Raw genomic sequence first — 19,755 nt, 5'->3', positions numbered from 1 at the left:
TTCCTGATATCAGAAAAGAACTTTTATGTATTTATGTGCCCTTCTTGTGTGCTTGGACGATATTTTTTTGCAATATAGGATTAAATGATCATGGTTGGGTATAAATTGATGTGTAAATTTTACCCATGGCCACAAATAAATATATGTGTATTTCCAGTTGGCTGTCCACCCCTGATTTCATTGCCGACCCTAACACTCCACTCCCACCCCCACCCCACCCCCAGTACAAAAAAAAAAAAAAAAAAAAATATTTGTGCATCTAACTGAGCCGGTTTAGCCCAGTACTTGAAGTGCTTAGAACATTATACAGACAGTGTGACCCTGCTATAACACGGTGGATGGGGTCCATAGAATCCGACCTGGTTATAGACCGAACTGTTATAACCAAGTCCGTTAGCTGAAGAACATGATGCATATACCTTAAATATGGCCCCAGGGGGGATGGGATGTAATAAAAGTGGGTGCACAAATATGTCCTTTTGATTAAATGAAGATAAGCTAGTCTGAAAAACACTTTTATGTTGACAACTTAAATTTGTTTAGTACAATCCATAATCCATTATGTACTGTACATGTATATAATAAACAGATGAATTTGAGTATAGATCACATGTTATAAAATTCATGTACGACTCACATCCCGTTAGAAAACATAAATAATACACATATTTAAAAAAAAAATTGGCAGTCCTCGTTTTGATCGTTATCCGATTGTCATTAATTTACTACAACTGTCGCAAATAGCACGTGACTATAGTTATTTACATGCTACATGTACAAGTACGTAAATTGGTCTATCATCTTGCAGTGGCCAATTAACTTAAGGCCAGATATATATAGTTTCAAAAGATTAGAAATTTAATTCGCGTTTCATGCCTCCATTGGTAGCAACCATAAGCATATTTTTTTCCTGCAAAAAAAACTTTCACAGCACAATAAACGTGTTCCAGTCACTTTCGAAAATGCAACAATCTATCAGATTCCACTGCTTTTATATCAATTTGGTGCTGACTTCCATTGATGCTTTTTTTTTTCTTTTTTTTTTTGGTTTTTTTGTTACTAAAGATTGTAGTTGGCTTTCTTTGATGAAGGGCGAATGTGTTATTGTGGTCTCAGTGAGGTAGGCAGCATCAAATAATTGTCAAGCATTGATTGAGACTGTTTCCTTTTTTCCATCACCTTAGTATTTATACAGAATGAACGGTGCTTCAAAGGTAATCAGTTCTCTTTGAAGTTTCAGTAAAACCTTTCTTCCGTGTACATTTTAAACACAAAAGAAATCGTTTGGTCAGCTGTAGCAAACACTGTTCCTGCCTTCAAAAGTTGGTCAATTGTTGATAGTCCTTATAGCATGACTATTCAACAGACCAAGAGTTTGTTTTGTGTGTGTGTGTGTGTGTGTGGACAGTTCTGATAGCAGAGTGATGATGCTTTCCACGCATGCGTCACAATTTTTTTTTATAAAAAAAAGTACCTACAGGTGTTCTGTTTTGATAGGGATTACCACAGAAAATATGAGCGTTCTGAAGCATTTAATTCTAAGAGTGAAATAAAGAGGAATTTTACTTTACATCCACATACAAAGGTCAGAGTAAATAAATATATTAATTATTAGTGAGTGGCCAATAGTCCGACACTATTTTGTTCCAAAGATACATTATGAAATAGTGCCTCGTCTGGTTGATCTCTGGTACCAGAAAGGTAAAACAAACAAAAAATATAAATAAAAAAATGCGGAGACCTCACAGTAAACAATACTCAGGTCAGATGTCAGAATAAGCAGATTATGATATAATAATGCACTGTTAAGATGATTTGTCAGTATGAACATAGAATTTGTTTATATAACAATCAATAAATTCCAGTGCATTTTATATCAAGTTTGCAGCTTTCTTTCACATGGTCTCTCTGAATTTCATTTTTCCAAACCCACAGTTGTATATACTAGTTAAAACTGCCAATAATGTCGCAAAAACTCAACACATGGTATATTTTGTTGCCAGTAATAAAACTAAATCTCAATTCGCGACATTGGCAAAGCCAGCGTCATCACTGAATAAACTTTTTATTCATTATGTTTTGTACTTTTAAGAAGGAAAACACATTTTCAGCACACAATAAAAAGAAATGTATATGAAATTGCACGAGCCATGCCATGATCGTCATATCTTAGAATTCATACAAGATATCTTCCCCAAAATGATAATAAACTTTATACATGTTACATTACATACTTTTAAGAACGAAGACAAAAAAAATTGTGTAAGAGAAAAATACAGGTACATGAAATTTCCAGCAACCATGCCAAAATCGTGTTATATCCGAATTTGTGTAATAACAGGCGTGCTACAGCAGGGTCAAACTTTACTAATAATTATATATAATGTTTGTTTGTTCTTTTTTTTTTTTAAAAACTACCTACCATAATTTTTAAACCAGTGCTACAGGAGACACATATTGTTTTCTTTGCCTAATCACTCACAAAGTAAAAAGTCTAAAATTGTAAATAATTTTTTTCATAAATGTGTAAAAATTCCAGATCAGTATCACATGACCATTCATATCTAATGAGACTGCAGAAAACTTGGTTAATTCATAACAAATGGAATTATCACTGGTTAAATTTCAGTTCTGCTACTCAATACTTATGATTTATTATTTTTATGTTTTTTGTAATCCGACAAACTGAACTTCATATTTTACAAGATTCACAATCCAATGAACCTGAACTGATTACACGATAGGCATGGATCGTCTAATGTTTACTCAGCACTATATAGCCAGGATTGTACTGATGTGCATTTGAACTATAGATAAATAATGTATTTTTTATCATTACATTTATTGTTTCATAGAAAGAAATATTTTATTGGCTTATTTCTATCCAGCTACTAACTTAATGACTCAACATAATGCATGCTGCATAATTTGTGCTCCTTGCTCTATTACTGTTTGTTTCCTTTCATCATTGACTATGTAATTTAAAAGTGGAATCCTGTGCCATAAAGATCACTAACATGATCTTCCCAACTCAGCTGATTATAGGGAACTGCTGTCTTGTACTCCAAAATGGACATTGATTGTATTAACATGAAAGGATCACATTATGTAAACTACAATGCATGTCCTGTATTGATTAGATGGGGATTCACAATCTGAATTAATACTACCTTAGCTCACTGGCTCATAAAGCTGGGCTGGTATATTTTTTTTTATTCTCCAAGGCACTTTAGTACTTTATTCATATCTGTTTCCCCCAAAAACCAAAGTGCTTGCTTGAGTTATGAGGAAAGCTCTAGACTCAGTGTACTCATTCACAATCACCAACAGACATACAAGATAAATATAAAAACAGAAAAACACTAAAGCAACACCAACAATTCATGCACCTCAGATGGGAAAATGTAAGAAATTATTCTGACTACATTCTACTTGAAATTCTATTATTATTATGTGGGTTCGTCTGAACACTCTCCAGCTGATAACCTCAGCATGATTCTCAATATCTGTCACATCTTGTACCTAAATGATCTGCATCTTCCAAAGCCCATGACCTCCGGGTAGTTCTCAATTCTCACATCTGACACCACCTCCCTCAGTATATGGCCTCTGGGTGGTTCCCAATTCTGACATTTGTCGCCTAACTGATCTGCCTCTCCCCATGCCCACAGCTTCATGGTAGTTCCCAAATCACATCTGACACCTAACTGAGCTCCTAGCCAAAGGCCTCTAGGTGTTTTCCAGTATCTCCCACATCTGACAACAGATCTGCCTCTCCCCTATCTCATGGCCTCTGGGTGTTTTCCAGTATATCTCATCTGACATCCAAATGATATGCATCTCCTGAGCCCACAGCTTTAGGGTAGTTTCCAATTCTCACAAATGACACCTAACGAGCTCCCTCTCCACCAGCCAGTGGTCTCTGGGTGATTCCAAATCTCACATCTGACGCCTAACTGATATGCCTCCACAAAGCCCATGGCCTCAGAGTAGTTCTGAATTCACATTTGACACCTGAGCTCCCTCTCCTCCAGCCCATGGCCTCTGGGTGATTCCTAATATCTCTCACATATTATTTCAACTTACCTGCCTCTCCAGCAGCTCATGGCCTCAGGGTCATTGCCAGTATCTCTCACATCTGACAACCAAATGATATACCTCTCCTCTAACTCCTACTATACCAGCACATGACCCCAGGGGCTACACAACTGTTCTTGCACTATGACACCCAACTAATCTGCATCTCGCCAAGTCTATGGCTTTAGGGTGGTTCCCAATACATGTACCTCTCACACACCTATAACCTTCCATGTTTTTTTTCTAAATATCTGCACAACCATACATATAAATATTTATGTAAAATTTGCAAAATATCCTTGTAATTCACACTTCTTAATTTGACTTTTGATATCTCCCATGTCCAGGATAATAGCCAAAAACATTGTCTGTCTCCAACATTTCCTCAATGACTAATTTGATTTTTCATATCCAACATGACTTCCCAGGGATGTAAGAGAATTATTTTAACTATGTATACAAAATTGTAGAGTTAACATATATCGACTTGTAATATTACATGTATCACATCAAATAACTTAGTTACTTCTTAGGTCTATAACCTGAGCTACATGTAATAATTCACTGCATATATACTATGATCCATGATTTAATTAACCTCTCTTATTTTATTTCCAGATATCTTACCAGTACATGTAATAAAATTGTAATGAAACTAGAAAAGAAAGAGTCTGCAAACAAGAATATTTATCTATTTATAACCCCTCCCGACCCTTGCTAATGGAAAACAATCTCGCTGAAAGTACTCCATGGTCCAGCTCTTTAATTTTTTACTATTTGTGCTTGCACCCTATGGCTATGGTCCAGCACTTTCGTATGCTACGCTGTTTCCATGGTAACATAAAAAAATACTGAATGTAAAAAATTCTAAGTAACAAAAGAAAAATGTATGCAACTGACTGACACAAATTTTGGTTGAATGGTTTGTGAGTTGTTGTACATTGGAAACAGATGTGTTTATGGACAGACGTATGGACATAATGAGCAGCTACAACCCCTGTATTATGTATCTAGGGGACAAAATATAATTTTCTCCCAATCCTTCGTTTAGGTGAAAATTTGTGCAATGTTCAGAATATTCAACTTTTTTAAAAATAACCGATATTGTTATGCAGCTATGTGTACATCAATCCAAGACACTAAAACATGTATAGGTTGGTGTTCATTTTCTTGCACTACACAAGTTTAAAATCCACCACACTGCCCATCAAATAAGACACTAAAATATGTATAGGTTGGTGTTCATTTTCTTGCACTACACAAGTTTAAAATCCACCACACTGCCCATCAAATAAGACACTAAAATATGTATAGGTTGGTGTTCATTTTCTTGCACTACACAAGTTTAAAATCCACCACACTGCCCATCAAATAAGACACTAAAATATGTATAGGTTGGTGTTCGTTTTCTTGCACTACACAAGTTTAAAATCCACCACACTGCCCATCAAATAAGACACTAAAATATGTATAGGTTGGTGTTCATTTTCTTGTACTACACAAGTTTAATATCCATCCCATTGACCATAAAATATGACACTAAAATATGTATAGGTTGGTGTTGATTTTATTGCACTACACTAGTTTAATATCCCATTACACTAGTTTAATATTCCACTACACTATTTTAATATCCATCCCATTGACCATAAAATAAGACACTAAAATATGTATAGGTTGGTGTTGATTTTATTGCACTACACTAGTTTAATATCCCATTACACTAGTTTAATATTCCACTACACTATTTTAATATCCATCCCATTGACCATAAAATAAGACACTAAAACATGTATAGGTTGGTGTTGATTTTCTTGCACTACTCTAGTTTAATATCCCACTACACTAGTTTAATATCCCACTACTCTAGTTTAATATCCCACTACACTAGTTTAATATCCCACTACACTAGTTTAATATCCCACTACACTAGTTTAATATCCCACTACACTAGTTTAATATCCCACTACACTAGTTTAATATCCCACTACACTAGTTTAATATCCCACTACTCTAGTTTAATATCCCACTACACTAGTTTAATATCCCACTACACTAGTTTAATATCCCATTACACTAGTTTAATATCCCACTACACTAGTTTAATATCCCACTACTCTAGTTTAATATCCCACTACACTAGTTTAATATCCCACTACACTAGTTTAATATCCCACTACACTAGTTTAATATCCCACTACACTAGTTTAATATCCCACTACACTAGTTTAATATCCCACTACACTAGTTTAATATCCCACTACACTAGTTTAATATCCCACTACTCTAGTTTAATATCCCACTACACTAGTTTAATATCCCACTACACTAGTTTAATATCCATCCCATTGCCCATAAAATAAGAGCTGTAAGAGTATTTACAAATTCATCAAAATTGCACAGGTTGAAGATTGCAGTCTCCTTTTGTCAGATACACAAAGAAAGGTAACTGTATGAAGGTGAGTGAATTTTTTTCAGTATGTCACAATTACTAAGATCATACTGGTTTCTGAAATGGAAAGGATGAGTGCCACATTTTTGGCAAGTCATAAATTGCTAAGATCTCCAAAGGTCTTGTACATTTTTCAGTAACTTTACTGTTTTCTTTCATTAGACATTGATTAATAACATTATTAGGATTTATCTTTATTGTTATTTAATAAGATACAAAAGTCGTCTCTCAAAGAGTTCACAGCACTCTGATACTCCCAGGTAAAAAGTGGTATCATATCAATAACATCATAATGAATAATAAACAGACAGATGGATAAAACATTTAAGAAAATTTAACCTGAAAAACTATGAGCAAAAGACACAGGCTAGCAGGAATGATTTTCGAGTTTTAATCTGAAAACTGAAGTGTGAATGATGGCTCTGTGCATCAAAAGACACATGAACAAAATACTTAACAAGAAAGCCTGAATATACATGCTGAGCTCATTATCAGAAATCTAAAGGGGCAAGCAAGCTTGTCATAGGATGAATAACTGTCTTAGTTTAATAATGATTCATCCAAATTATGCAGAACATCCATGGGAAATAAAAAAATATAAGCAAAATGAAAAACCTGGACCCAAAATCTCAATGCAGATTTTTGTATGTGACCTTAACTCCAAGGTCAAAGGTGAAAGTTAGGTGCAACAGAATGAATTGTGTGTGTGTGTGTGATTTGGACTTTTAATGTAAATTTAACAATTTTTCAGTCACATCACTACAATGTCTGCAGTGTGGCAGTTTATAGTGATGTCTAGCACTGGGACATCATGCTGCAGACATGTAGCAGATGCTCTAACCACTAGGCCACAAGAGCGGTCGGGAAGTGTCTTAGTTTCATACTGATTCAAAGAAAGTTTGAAGAAAATTCATCAAGGAGTTTAAGAGACATTAACAACTGAAAAAACTTGAACCAAATCCTTAAATGGAAATTTTCTATGACTGTGACCTTAATGCAAAAGTTTATGACAAGCAACTATGTCAAAGAATTAAATATTTCAGCTTCAAAATGATTCATCCCAAGGATGAAAAAATCTATCAAAGGGTTTAAGAATTATATACAAACATAAAAATATAACAAAACAACTTTAACCAAAACCCTAATGCATATTTTATATGACCATGACCTTGACCACAAGGTCAAAGGGATGAGCAATCATGCTGTAGAATGAATTGTCTTAACTTCCTAATCATGTATGTCAAGTATGATGAGAATCCGTCAAGGGGTTTAAAAATATAGGGAAATGAAACAAGAGTCCTTGAAGGGATTGACACTCAACTGTGCAAAAATAATTTTGAAGAATTCAAGACAAGACCATTTCTTCCTTTAAAAGCTTCATGTTGAACCATCTCTGAATTTCATAGCTGCTGTGGTGGACAACCTGGATATGAGTGGCACCATTTTCATTTAGGACAAAGTAGATATTAGAAGCCTTCTGATGAAAACCCCACATCATAATGATTATCCATTCGGGACAGTACATGTTATAAAGTGACAATATTTTCATAATGTAACACTGACACCATTTTCGTTTCGGACAGACTAGGTATCATAAGAAATCTATTGAAGAAAAACTCATGCTGATATATCCATTAAATTGTGAGTAAAGAGAACAATATTTTCAGGATAGCCACTATGGTGGCCATAGTTAAGGTTAGTCACTTTCATATCAAAATGACTTGATTTAAGAGAGCAAAAGCTCCTTTCAAGACAGCCATATACTCGACATCAGATCTACACCATTTTAATTTTAAGATCAACAAAACGTTAAAATAAGCCTGTTAAGTAAACCCCAAGATGATATAACCATTCATTCTAGAAAAACTTATCCTAAGATTTTCAAGCCGGCCATTGTGGATCAAGCAGACATCATAAGAACTCTTTTTTGATGTTGATATGGTCATCCATTCAGGAGAAGTGGTGACAAGATTTTTAAGCTGTGTGGCAGCTATATTGTGTGTCAAAAAAGGCACCATATTCATTTAAAACCAACTGGATATCATAAGAAGTCTTTGCTGAAAATCCCATGTCAGTATCACTTTCTGTTCAGAGTTGCAGTAAGATTTTCAGGCCATACTTGAGTTCAGTTCAGCACCATTTTTATTTATGACCAACTATATAGACGTCATAAGAAATCTTCTAGTGAAAACCCAATGTTCATGTAAGAGAAGTAGCTATAACAGCTAATATTCTTTAGCTATAACAAAATCTTCAAATTCTTGTGATAATAAGATTTTCAAAGTAATTGATATCATACATGTACAGGATGTCAGCTTGGCACCATTTTCAATACATTATTGGAAGTCTTTTGGTGAAAAAATCATTTTCTAATGATCCATTCTGAGGGAGTAGTGACAATAAGAACTTTAAAACAGTTGAGATGGAAGCATGACTAGCACCATTTTAACTTAGAATTAACTAGGTATCATGAAAGTCTACAGGTGAAAACTCCATGCTAATATAGCCATTCATTGTGACAATATTTTCAGGATATTACTTTCCATTCAAGAGGATACTGGATGTCAGACTGGCACCATTTTTGAATTAAGGCAAAGAGGACATTTTATGTAACTCTTGATCCTTATGACCTTAGAACAGTAACACTTGCATACAATTCTTTGATGTAGATAAATCTTTTATTTTTGATCTATCTAAGGAACTAAACACTTTTAAAGAATACTTTGTTTTTCTACGACCAGCTCTGACCAGAAAAAAAGAAGTCATCTTTTGTTACCACTTTTCTAGTTAAAAATGAGACCGAAACAAATTATAGTCCATAATTACATGGTGTGGGATAGTAAAATTGTGAAATTACACCAGCAGGATCAAAATTGGGGGGTGGGGTTCTTTCCCATTCAACAATGTCACACAGCCCCATTCCTGCCAATAAATAATGAAAGTCTCACTCTTGGGTAGAATTTTCCCACAACACAGCCTCATTAATGCCCATAAATAATTATAAGTCTCGCCCTTGGGTTGGATTTCCCCATCCCACAATGTCACAAAGCCTTATTCCTGCCCATAATAAAAGTCTGGCCCTTGGATGGGATTTCCCTCACTCATTCTTACCCATAAATAATGAAAGTCTCACCTTGGGTGGGATTTCTCCATCCCACAATGTCACACAGCCTCATTCCTCCCCACAAATCTGACCTTTGGATGAGATACGTGTAGGGACTACATCTACACAAGAACTCTCCTGAATGTTGTCTTACTTGCTATCTGACCTATAATGTACCCCCACTGTACATGGCTGTCTTAAACTTTAACACAATACTTGCACACAAAATCTAAATCAAAATGCTAACAACACACTTGCCATCAGAACAGTGATACCTGTCTCAATATCTGCTAAATGCAGTCTAAGTTAAACTAATGGATGGATTTACAATCTGTCGTGACTTTTCAGTGAATGTCGAACTGAATTATAAATTCAAGCACCAAGCTTTTGGTTTGTAACATTAAAGGCCCATGTTTATAGATAAATGTATTTTCTACATACCTTTATGAACAAACACTATGTGTCCATCATCAATAAAGGCCTGGGTAAAGTTGGTGATTTTGCGGAAGGTGTTGTTCAGCATCGCTATATGGCCGTTGGTTGGACTGGACACTCGGTACATAACACCATCAGGTGGTGTATCTGGGTCAACAGCTCGCAAATTCTCTGAGGTTATCAGTGTAATTGACCCATTCCACACCGATAAACCAGTGTTGATGATGACTTTGGGAGAACGATCATTTAACCCCATGATGCTGATATACACCGTCTGAGGCAGGCTTTCCTTTGATTCCACTAATAGCTGTGCTTTCACTGTAAATGTATCCATCAATGCTTCACTATCATCATGATCATAAAATATAATTCCCTTTGACAACTCTTCGGATGTGAAGGTAGATAAAGCTACTCCCCTCTCTCCAATGTTGTCGATTATACCATGTTGGGGCTTATCAATGATAACAAATTTGAATGATTTCCCTTCATAAAATCGTCCTTTGACTTTAAAATGGTTTGGTGCAAGAGCTTTACGACTGCCTTCTCTAACAGTAAAATTTTTTACTTCTAGTGGTAAAACCAACGGTATGATCTCAATTACAAACTCAAGCCCTCTCAAAGTCTGAAAACCATTGGTCACATCAAAAACAAAAAAGTCATTGGTGATCCCTGGCTGGGTAAGTTTGTAGATAACTTGTCCTTCATTGATGTCAGCTTGAGAAAATTTGGCCGACTCAACAGTTGCTGCTAGGGCTCCATTAATATAAATACTTCCATGTCGTGGCAGCTTCAGTACAATGTAGTCTATATCTTCTGCTAGGACCTCGGGATGGGAAACCAACAAGTGAGATTGGTCTATGATGCCATTTTCACCCGAAAGCTCAAGAACCTTGTTGTTGACTACTCGTGGAGGATGCTGATGACTCTCAGTGAAAATCTGAATGGAGAAGCTGCCTTCAGTCTGTGTACCATTGACAACTACTGCAAACTTAAAATGATCCTCAAAAGCATTAATTCTGTTGTCATGTTGATAGAACACTCTGTTTTCTTTCAAATCTGCTAGTGAAAATCTCATAACTTCTTTACCATTGATCTCCAAATGCCCTAAAAGTGGCTTTTCAATCAGAACAAAATTCACATCTTTATCCTCGATGTCTACATTTGTTTCTATACTCAGATTTTTAATACTAATTTGGACATCAGACCCACTCTTGACCAAAGCTCCTGTGCTGCTAACAATTCGGATATATGGGTCACTTGCTTGCACTTCAAATAGTCCATACGAATAATACTGACCATCGGTCACCCAAATAGCTGCCCGCCCATGAGGTGGACCCGAGTGCTGAAAAATGATCATACCATTACGAATATCTTTTTGTTTGAATTCAAAAGCAGGTGTCTTGTCAATACTGTTAATGATATCACCATTTGTAATAGCTTTTCTTCTGTACAGCAACTCATCTGAGTCATAATCTATATCCGGATCAGTGAAGGCCAAGTCATCAATGGTGATCACTTTCTTCTGGTTGCTCACAACATGAAAGACTTTATCCACCAATCTGACAGGTTCATTGTCATTTCTCATCAGCATCCGTATCTGGAAGGTTCCAGAGAACTCAGGTATTTCCTTTTGGTGAGAATCCTGACCAGAAATCACTGGGATAGCCATAAACATGAAGGAATCATGATCATTTTCTGAATCGTCATGTTTGTACACAAGTTTCAAATCTCGAATATCCTTGTTTTGGAATGAGGATATATTTCTTTCAAGCACAACAGATGACCTTGGATCAATTAACTGCAACTCACCATGTTGTGGTAGAACTAACACTGAGTACTTGAAATTGTCATATTCATCCATCTCTATAAACAAGTCTAGACGTTCAATTGTTTTCTGTCCCCCTTCTATAACATTTTCAAGTCCATTATTCATAAATCGTACATCTGTATCATCAGGGACATATTCAATTTTGAAACGCAAAGGTCTTGTTGTTCCTGATGAGGACAAGCTGAAATCAACAAAATCTTCTATGGTCTCAAAAGATACTCTTCTCAATTTGTAAAAGATTTTGCCGTCAAAAATATCTGACTGGGTAAAGTTGGAGTCCTTCTGTAGAGGTGGAATTACATCAAAATTGGGCTTGTTTCCCTCCAAACTGCTTATTTTGTACAACTGTCCAAGGCTTGGTGGTCTAACAATAGTGAAGCTAATGTGACCATTGTCAATCTGTGGATTGTTTGTTACAACTCGCAAGTTAATTTCGGACAGCTGTCGGAACTGTTCTTGGTGTAAAGTGAGCTTGCTATTAACGTCAACACTTATCACAAGTTCCTCCAAGCTGATTCTGAATGTATACTGATCTGATATAATATCTTTGGCCTTGACAACAAATGAGAACTGGTCTTCATTTACAGAATCCCACAAATTAGTATGTTTGTATCTAATACCACCGCTGTTGACCTGACGTTGAGCAAAAGTCTGCACTTCTTCCCAGGTCTGATCTGCATACTTCTGTCTTTCTATTACTCCATACCTTGGAGGCTGTATTATGTTATACCTTATTTCCATTGATGGGTCTGGAATATTGACTGTTGTTGTTAAATTTTCAGGCAGGATTAATTTATTGGTTCTATGTAGCAAAACAAGTCCAGTATTACGTGTCACCTCCAGTTTGATAGGAGTGGTTTGGATTTTCAGATCAACAGGGTTACTTCTCAGATGTCCATCAAACACTTGTAATCTTACATAAGCATCAGAAGCTGTCTCGTGTACATACCATATTCTTCCTTCCTGAATATCCTTGTGAGTGAAGTTGGACAGTCTTTCCCCTATCTTTTCGGTCTTCTCAAATAACCCATTTTTTGGATTATGATATGTTACTATATAGAGCAATTTATCAGGTGATGAATCAGTGTCTTCTGCACGAAGAGTATCGCTTGTGATTCGTATTTTACTATTCTGCAACAACTGCAGTACTCCATTATGACCCAAGTATATCGTTGGTGGGTCATTTTCTGGGGAGACAATTACTGGCAGAACAAAATCATATCGCTCCTGAAGACTTTGTGGAAGGGAATAACTACTTTGTCTCAGAATTTCAATTTCCAGCTCAATGTCATCTGCATTGGTGTCCGACCCATCATGCACATAGACAATTTTCTTAAGCATTACATCTAAATAGGTGAAAACATTACTGTTCCTAGCCCTTCCAAAGTTTTTCTCTAAATAACCATGCTTTGGATGAGTCTTGATGTGAAAGAATATACTGGATTCTCTTAAACTATATTTAGACATGTCAAAAATTAAGTTGATATTGTTTGTGGTAATAGAACTGCTGTTGCCTTCTCTGACTGTTAGTGGTCTGATAGATAGAATTTCATGTTCTCCACGATCTGACTTGGCATCTGGTGATATTTCTGATATGGAATCTCCTCTACACTTTGTACTCTGACACTGACAAACATAGCCATCTCCCTTACTCACACACGTCTCCCCAGCTCGGCAAGGTTCAGCTGAACACAAGTCTGCCGAGATACAACGGGGGTCTATCAGACGACTTGTCACAATATCAATATGGCCAAAAGTCTTGGAATTAACAATAATGCTACGTATGCAGCCAATCAGACTGCCTTTCATACTGCCCCTTTCCACTGACTCGAGACCCTTCCTGACTGCCTGTGCCCATGCTCTCATTCCAAGGCCACCAAAATAAAGATGGCCTCCTGGCTGAAGCTCCATCTGTGATGTGAACGTTGATACCTTCTTCTCACTGTCCACAAAAAGTTCCACTTGTGAAGTCTTAAAGTGAACTTGGATATTGTGCCAGGAGTTGTCATTGATCCTGGCATCAGATCGAGCTACAACTGTCTCACCATCTTTCTCAAATGTCAGCTTTACCTGTCCATATAAAAGTTCTAAAGCTAAAAAATCTTTCTCCCCCTTTTCATGAAGTCCTGAGTTAAACAATATCATTGCTTTTACTGATTTAGTTTTAATCTCAAATGAAATATTCCCCTCTGTTTTGATATGCAGGCGAGGGAAGGCAACATACGAGGTCTCAGATAACAAGTGAATCGGATCCTCTGGCCTGGCATCAAAAACATCATCACAATCCCAAGAAATTTCCACAATTTTTGATGGATCTTGCACTTGTCTGGCTAAGGCCAACACATCATATTGATTATATTGTACTCTTTTAATACAGCCCCTGAAAGGTCGGGCCATCAGATGGAATTTGTTTTCATGTGAACCTATACCACCAAGGTAAATTCCCTTTTCAATATTGAGTTCATAAAAGTTTTCAGGTAACTGAGCAATTTGGACAGGCTGGTCATCCACAGACATTGTGATAATCCCATCACGAAGAATGATGTGAATTTGGTGCCAGGTGTGATCATCAAGGCGGATATTGCTGACTGAAGCAAGAGAGGTTTCCCCACCACCCAGATCGAGCCGCAATTCCACAATTCCTGACTGTAATACTATGATCATATAATCTATCTCTCCTTCTGCCAGAAAAAGTAGGCCTGTTGGCCGCGATGTCTTGAATTCCAGCTTGACTTCCGTCGATCGAGAGGCATCTCGCAAAGGAATATTGATGGAACTCTCTCCATAGAAAGACACTGCAAGAACGAGAAAGAAAAATATATTCAAAGCACAAAAAATTGTTTGCTTCTAAGTATGATTTTATGTACAATATAACGTTGTAATTCTATATATACAGTACAATGTAGATATATTATGAGTAAAATGAATGCTCAAAAGTATGTGAAACATAAATTCCTTTGTAAAATGCAACATGCAATAACACTGTTACATATTTAAAATAGAGTCTACATTTGAATTACTGGTAAATTGTCAACCAATTTAACGTATGCAAAGTTGGAATACATTTTATTGTCTCACACAAGAGACCCCCCCAAAAGCTGCTGAAAATATTTTCTAACAGGTCATAATCTATAGTATATTCACTAATAAGTCAAATCCATCTACAGTATATTCACTGATAAGTCAAATCCAACTACAGTATATTCACTTTTAAGTCAAATCCAACTACAGTATATTCACTGATAAGTCAAATCCAACTACAGTATATTCACTTTTAAGTCAAATCCAACTACAGTATATTCACTGACAATTCAACTGCAGAGATCCATATCTTCATTCATATAATGCACAGGCAGTTCTGGGTCTCTGCAGTTTGTAAAAAGTAATCTGCAGAACAAAAAACATAGACCCTGAACTGCCAATGTATTATGCTGATCAGGGTTTATGTTGTTTGTAGTTGGTCTCAACTTGTGAGTACACACAGTAATTTAAGTCATGTCTACAATTTCAATGCAATTTCAAGAAATCCTAATTAGAGTGGGAAACATAATCCTGTATTTGAACCAACAAAGCTGGTATATGTTCTTGGCTGGCTTTTATAGCATTTACTGAAAAATGCCCCTCCACCATCCTAATGTATCAAATACAAAAAAATCAGAAATTTAATTTCTGCTCAACAACTTTTTAAAAACATATGGTTTGGTATGGAATTTAGTATAAGGTTTTATCTTAAATAGATATAGACCAACTTTGACTTTCATCAATTTTTGTTAAAAATCTTCTCTTACATCATGAAATCCATTCTGAAGAACCTAATGGAATTAAACCAAATTTGACATATGGCCTTATGACAAGTTAACATAGGTATTATCCCATTTGTAAAAATATTTAATTAAGTAACATCCCTTGCTTGACTTTAAAGTTTGCCACTTCATTCCTTTTTCATTCAATAAGTTCTGAAGAATATCTTGAACTGAAACCAATCTGGTAAAGGTATTTTATTAAAAAGACCCGGGCAAAGTTATATTTCAAATTTTTCTGCAGAAATGGAGTTATCTCCCCTGTTTGAATTTGCAGTTTGCCTTGATATCATGAATAATATTTGCACTTTTGACTTTAAAAGGACTTCTTGTATTATAACCAGGTTTGGTGTAGGCCCTTACAATTTTGATTTTCACCAATTTTAAAATTGCTTGACACATAAATAATTTTGACTTTGCACCTTGAACCAAAGAGACCTTCAAATACACCATATTAGTGGGGGGTATCCATTCTGGACACATTTCTATTATGCTTCCTAGAATAATCAAATATAGCTACAATTGTAGCTGAATATATAAAAGAAAATACCAGTAACTCAAGCCAGAAAATTAGGTCAGTTATCTAATTTGATATGGTTGAATTATTCTCCTTTGGACACAACCACATAACAATTTTAAGGTTTCGATGAAATGGTTGTCCAAGAAGCCAGCATGTCCTACCTTCATATGAAAAATTTATTGCTGAGAATTCAAAAACAGTTTCACTGGCAACTTTCTGCAGGATGAGACAGAAGTACACAAGCCTGACGAAATACTAGAAACAAATGTCTGTGCCAGAAACAAGGTAGATCTTGCAATTAAACAAATATCAAGATGCAAACAATTTCTTCCTATGGGACAACAGTACCACCGGAGCACAAAGTATATATATGATTTCTCAGGGATTACGCTGGGCTTCACCACTGTCACAAATTGCAATTAATTTTTCCTTAAATGGCAAAAAAATATACTATCTGGTGATCTTTTTGGTGACAACATTTTGGGCTGCTAAAAATTGCATATACAGTCTTGGGTTTGCAGTTGAGAAATTCAAAGGTAGCATGACAGGAAGCTGCAAACTTGAATATCAAATTGCACTGGAATCTATTGTTACATAAACAAATCCTTTGTTCATAATGACAAACCACCCTAACATGGCACTGTTATATTATAATCGCTTATGCTGATGTCTGGCCTTTGAACTCTGCTGTAATATAACCCAAAGTCATGCTACCTGACCAGCTAAAATCTACCACCTCTGAAAGCGAGAACGGAATGACTACAATCTACCAGACGATGGCAATATATATATATATATATATATATATATATATATATATATATATATATATATATATATATATATATATATATATATATATTTGTACAATATCATTGTAGAAGTCCTCATGGAAGATTGGACAGTAGATCAAATGAGCTTCTTCTTTAAATAAAGTCATTATTATTATTATTTCACACAGACACAGGTGACATCATACCACTGTCAGCATGTTTCTTAAACCTTAAATATTGTAGCTCTACTTCAGCAAGGACTGTTATGCACACATGATAGCAAGAGTACTACCTTCAGCAAAAGAGGCACTTCTTTTGATGCAAGAGGGCAATTTTTGGAACAAAGTGGTTTTATTGCAAGGCTTGATGAAACTATAAGTTTGAATTTCACCTTTTTTTTTACAATAAAAACAGGCAAAATCACATTCATAAATTTATTCTGCATCAAATACACTGAAAAATAGGTGACAAAAAGGACATTACAGTTAGACAGTTGTCAGATGCCTATTTTAAATGGCACTGCAAGTCCATTATTGATGACATCATGCCCTGGTAATGGATCCACGAGAGTTTCTCGATGTTGCACTGAGGCAACCAACCCTGCTGGCCTGGGTAGGTACTGAACCCTTGACTCATGGATTATATGGAAAGAGGCAGTGGGGAGGGCAGAGGGGAGTGGTTAGATAGAACTCAATGCAGAAGGAAAGGGCATTCAAGGAAAAGATGGGATTTGCCCCTCTACCAATGTCAGGTTTTTACAAAATTGTATTTATATTCTTTCTAGAGGAAATGGGTACACAGTACGTAATTTTAAAAGGAACATAATGCATGGCAGTTTATGAGATTAAATAGTTTGTATTGATCAGTGTCAGTTTATAGGATTAAATAGTCTGTATTGATCAGTGCCAGCAATACCAGTAGAAAGCAAAGAATCAGCTGATACAATGTATTGACAGCTGAAGTACACATCTACGGTGAGGGGTTACTACCCCACATTATGGATAGTCATGTACCCTGCAAGGTAAAATATGCAGCTATTCAGGTCTCACGCATCATATAACAGCAGGTCTTTTGGCTCTCACCAAGCCTCCAAAATTAAAACCTTATGGAACTGCAAGCATCCAAAAACAGTACACTTCTGTGTCATCCCAGACAGCTCCTGGACCAGTGAAGTCTATGGAGTGGTTCTGGCTGAAATTTCAAGCCCATTCGAAAAGACAATATTGTGTGTGTGTGTGTGTGTGTGTGTTTTGGATTTTTAATATAGCTTTAACAATTTTTCAGTCATATCACTACAATGTCTGCAGTGTGGCAGTTTATAGTAATGTCTAGCACTAGGGCATCATGCCACAGACATGTAGCATGATGTCCCATCCAGTCACATTATCTTGACACCAGGCCGACCAGTCCTAGCACTAACCTCTTAATGCTGACTGCCAAGCGAGGCAGCTGTTAGTACCATTTGTATAAGCCTTTGGTATGACTTGGCCAGAGTTCGAACCTGCAACCTCCCACATCTGAGGTGGACGCTCTAACCACTAGGTCACCAGAGCGGTCAAATATAGAAAATGGGACAGGCAATACTGACAAAAGGGAGAATATTGGAACAGGCAATATATCCAAAGAGCTGCCCACTCTGGAATATCCATTCATACTTCTACACAGACACATACACACAAGCTTTACTAAAATGCATTATTTCTGTATTACAAAAACAAGTAATATGAGTTAATCAGGGCTACTAAACAACTAAGATAACAATTAACTTTAGCATTAACCAGATTTCCATTTTTTTAAATATTTTAATTCCTAAGCTGAAGGTAATAAAGGAATTTTTCAGTAAAATAACCACAAATGAGATCGATCACACAAGTTCTCTGCAACAGAAAACCAATGAAGCCAAGTTGTGGTAGGTTGAAATGTTCTCAGTGGGATTTGCATGTAATAATGACCAAAACGTGAAGCCTAGTTGGAGTGGATAGCATGTTTTACTGTGAATAAGAAAGAGAGATTTTGGTACCACTAACTGACAGGCTCATAGATTCTTAGACTGAAGGTCTATAACATTTAGCACAGGGCTTAATTAGTAGATTAAATAATGACAAAGCACATGCTTCATAAATCAGCTGTCTCAAGTCTGATCTCCAGTTTTGTCAATAGCAAATTTAGGAATTATTTTTCTGCCAAAAATTCTATTCAGGTAAATGGGTGGCGATTTACTTGACACTTTAAACACCATTTTGATCTTAAGATTATTCTACATATTCATTATAATAAGGCTTCCCCTCTCCTAGTAAGCTTTGCTGAGTTAATTAACTAGGGCAAGATGTCCATGCAGACTGTGAAATAACTGTCTGCCATAACATCCCCCTGTAATTATGGAATTGTGTCAGCTAGTTGTTAGCAGTACTTGTTTATAATGGCAGCTGTCTAGCCTAATTGTCTGTGCGGTAATTGGACTACTACTTGCAAAAATACAGTTATGAAGTGCAGAAAATAAATCTCTGTCCACAATGTTTTATTTTGGTTAGAGGAGGATTCTAAGGGATAAGAACTAAGCCTGAAAAATGTGCTTTGCAGAGAGTCTTAAAAAGTTCAGGGACAGAGGGTGGGGTGGAGGGTTTGTGATACTCCCCATGCATTATATTCATTGATTTGTAATTTGTATTTTCTTGCACTAACAAAAGTAGACCTTAAAACTGAGGAATGAGTTGACAAAACACAGAGACGTGTGGTGTGTGGTGAACTGACCATTTAGGGTAGGCCT

The 19,755-nt window shown here is 36.1% G+C and overlaps 1 protein-coding gene across 1 annotated transcript in view; it reads right to left on the bottom strand.

The window, feature by feature from the left end:
- Nucleotides 1–19,755, bottom strand: part of LOC149802054 (chondroitin sulfate proteoglycan 4-like) — a 58,582-nt gene that overhangs the window by 16,329 nt on the left and 22,498 nt on the right. Inside the window, exon 2 of the mRNA XM_089956458.1 lies at nucleotides 10,074–14,690. Within this exon, the coding sequence (XP_089812584.1) occupies nucleotides 10,074–14,690 (4,617 nt within the window). The remainder of the gene's footprint in view (nucleotides 1–10,073; nucleotides 14,691–19,755) is intronic.

Source organism: Sinohyriopsis cumingii, chromosome 4, assembly GCF_028554795.1.
Source record: "Sinohyriopsis cumingii isolate HCF-2022 chromosome 4, ASM2855479v2, whole genome shotgun sequence".
NCBI classification, from domain to species: domain Eukaryota; kingdom Metazoa; phylum Mollusca; class Bivalvia; order Unionida; family Unionidae; genus Sinohyriopsis; species Sinohyriopsis cumingii.
This window is presented reverse-complemented; position numbering and strand designations above follow the sequence as displayed.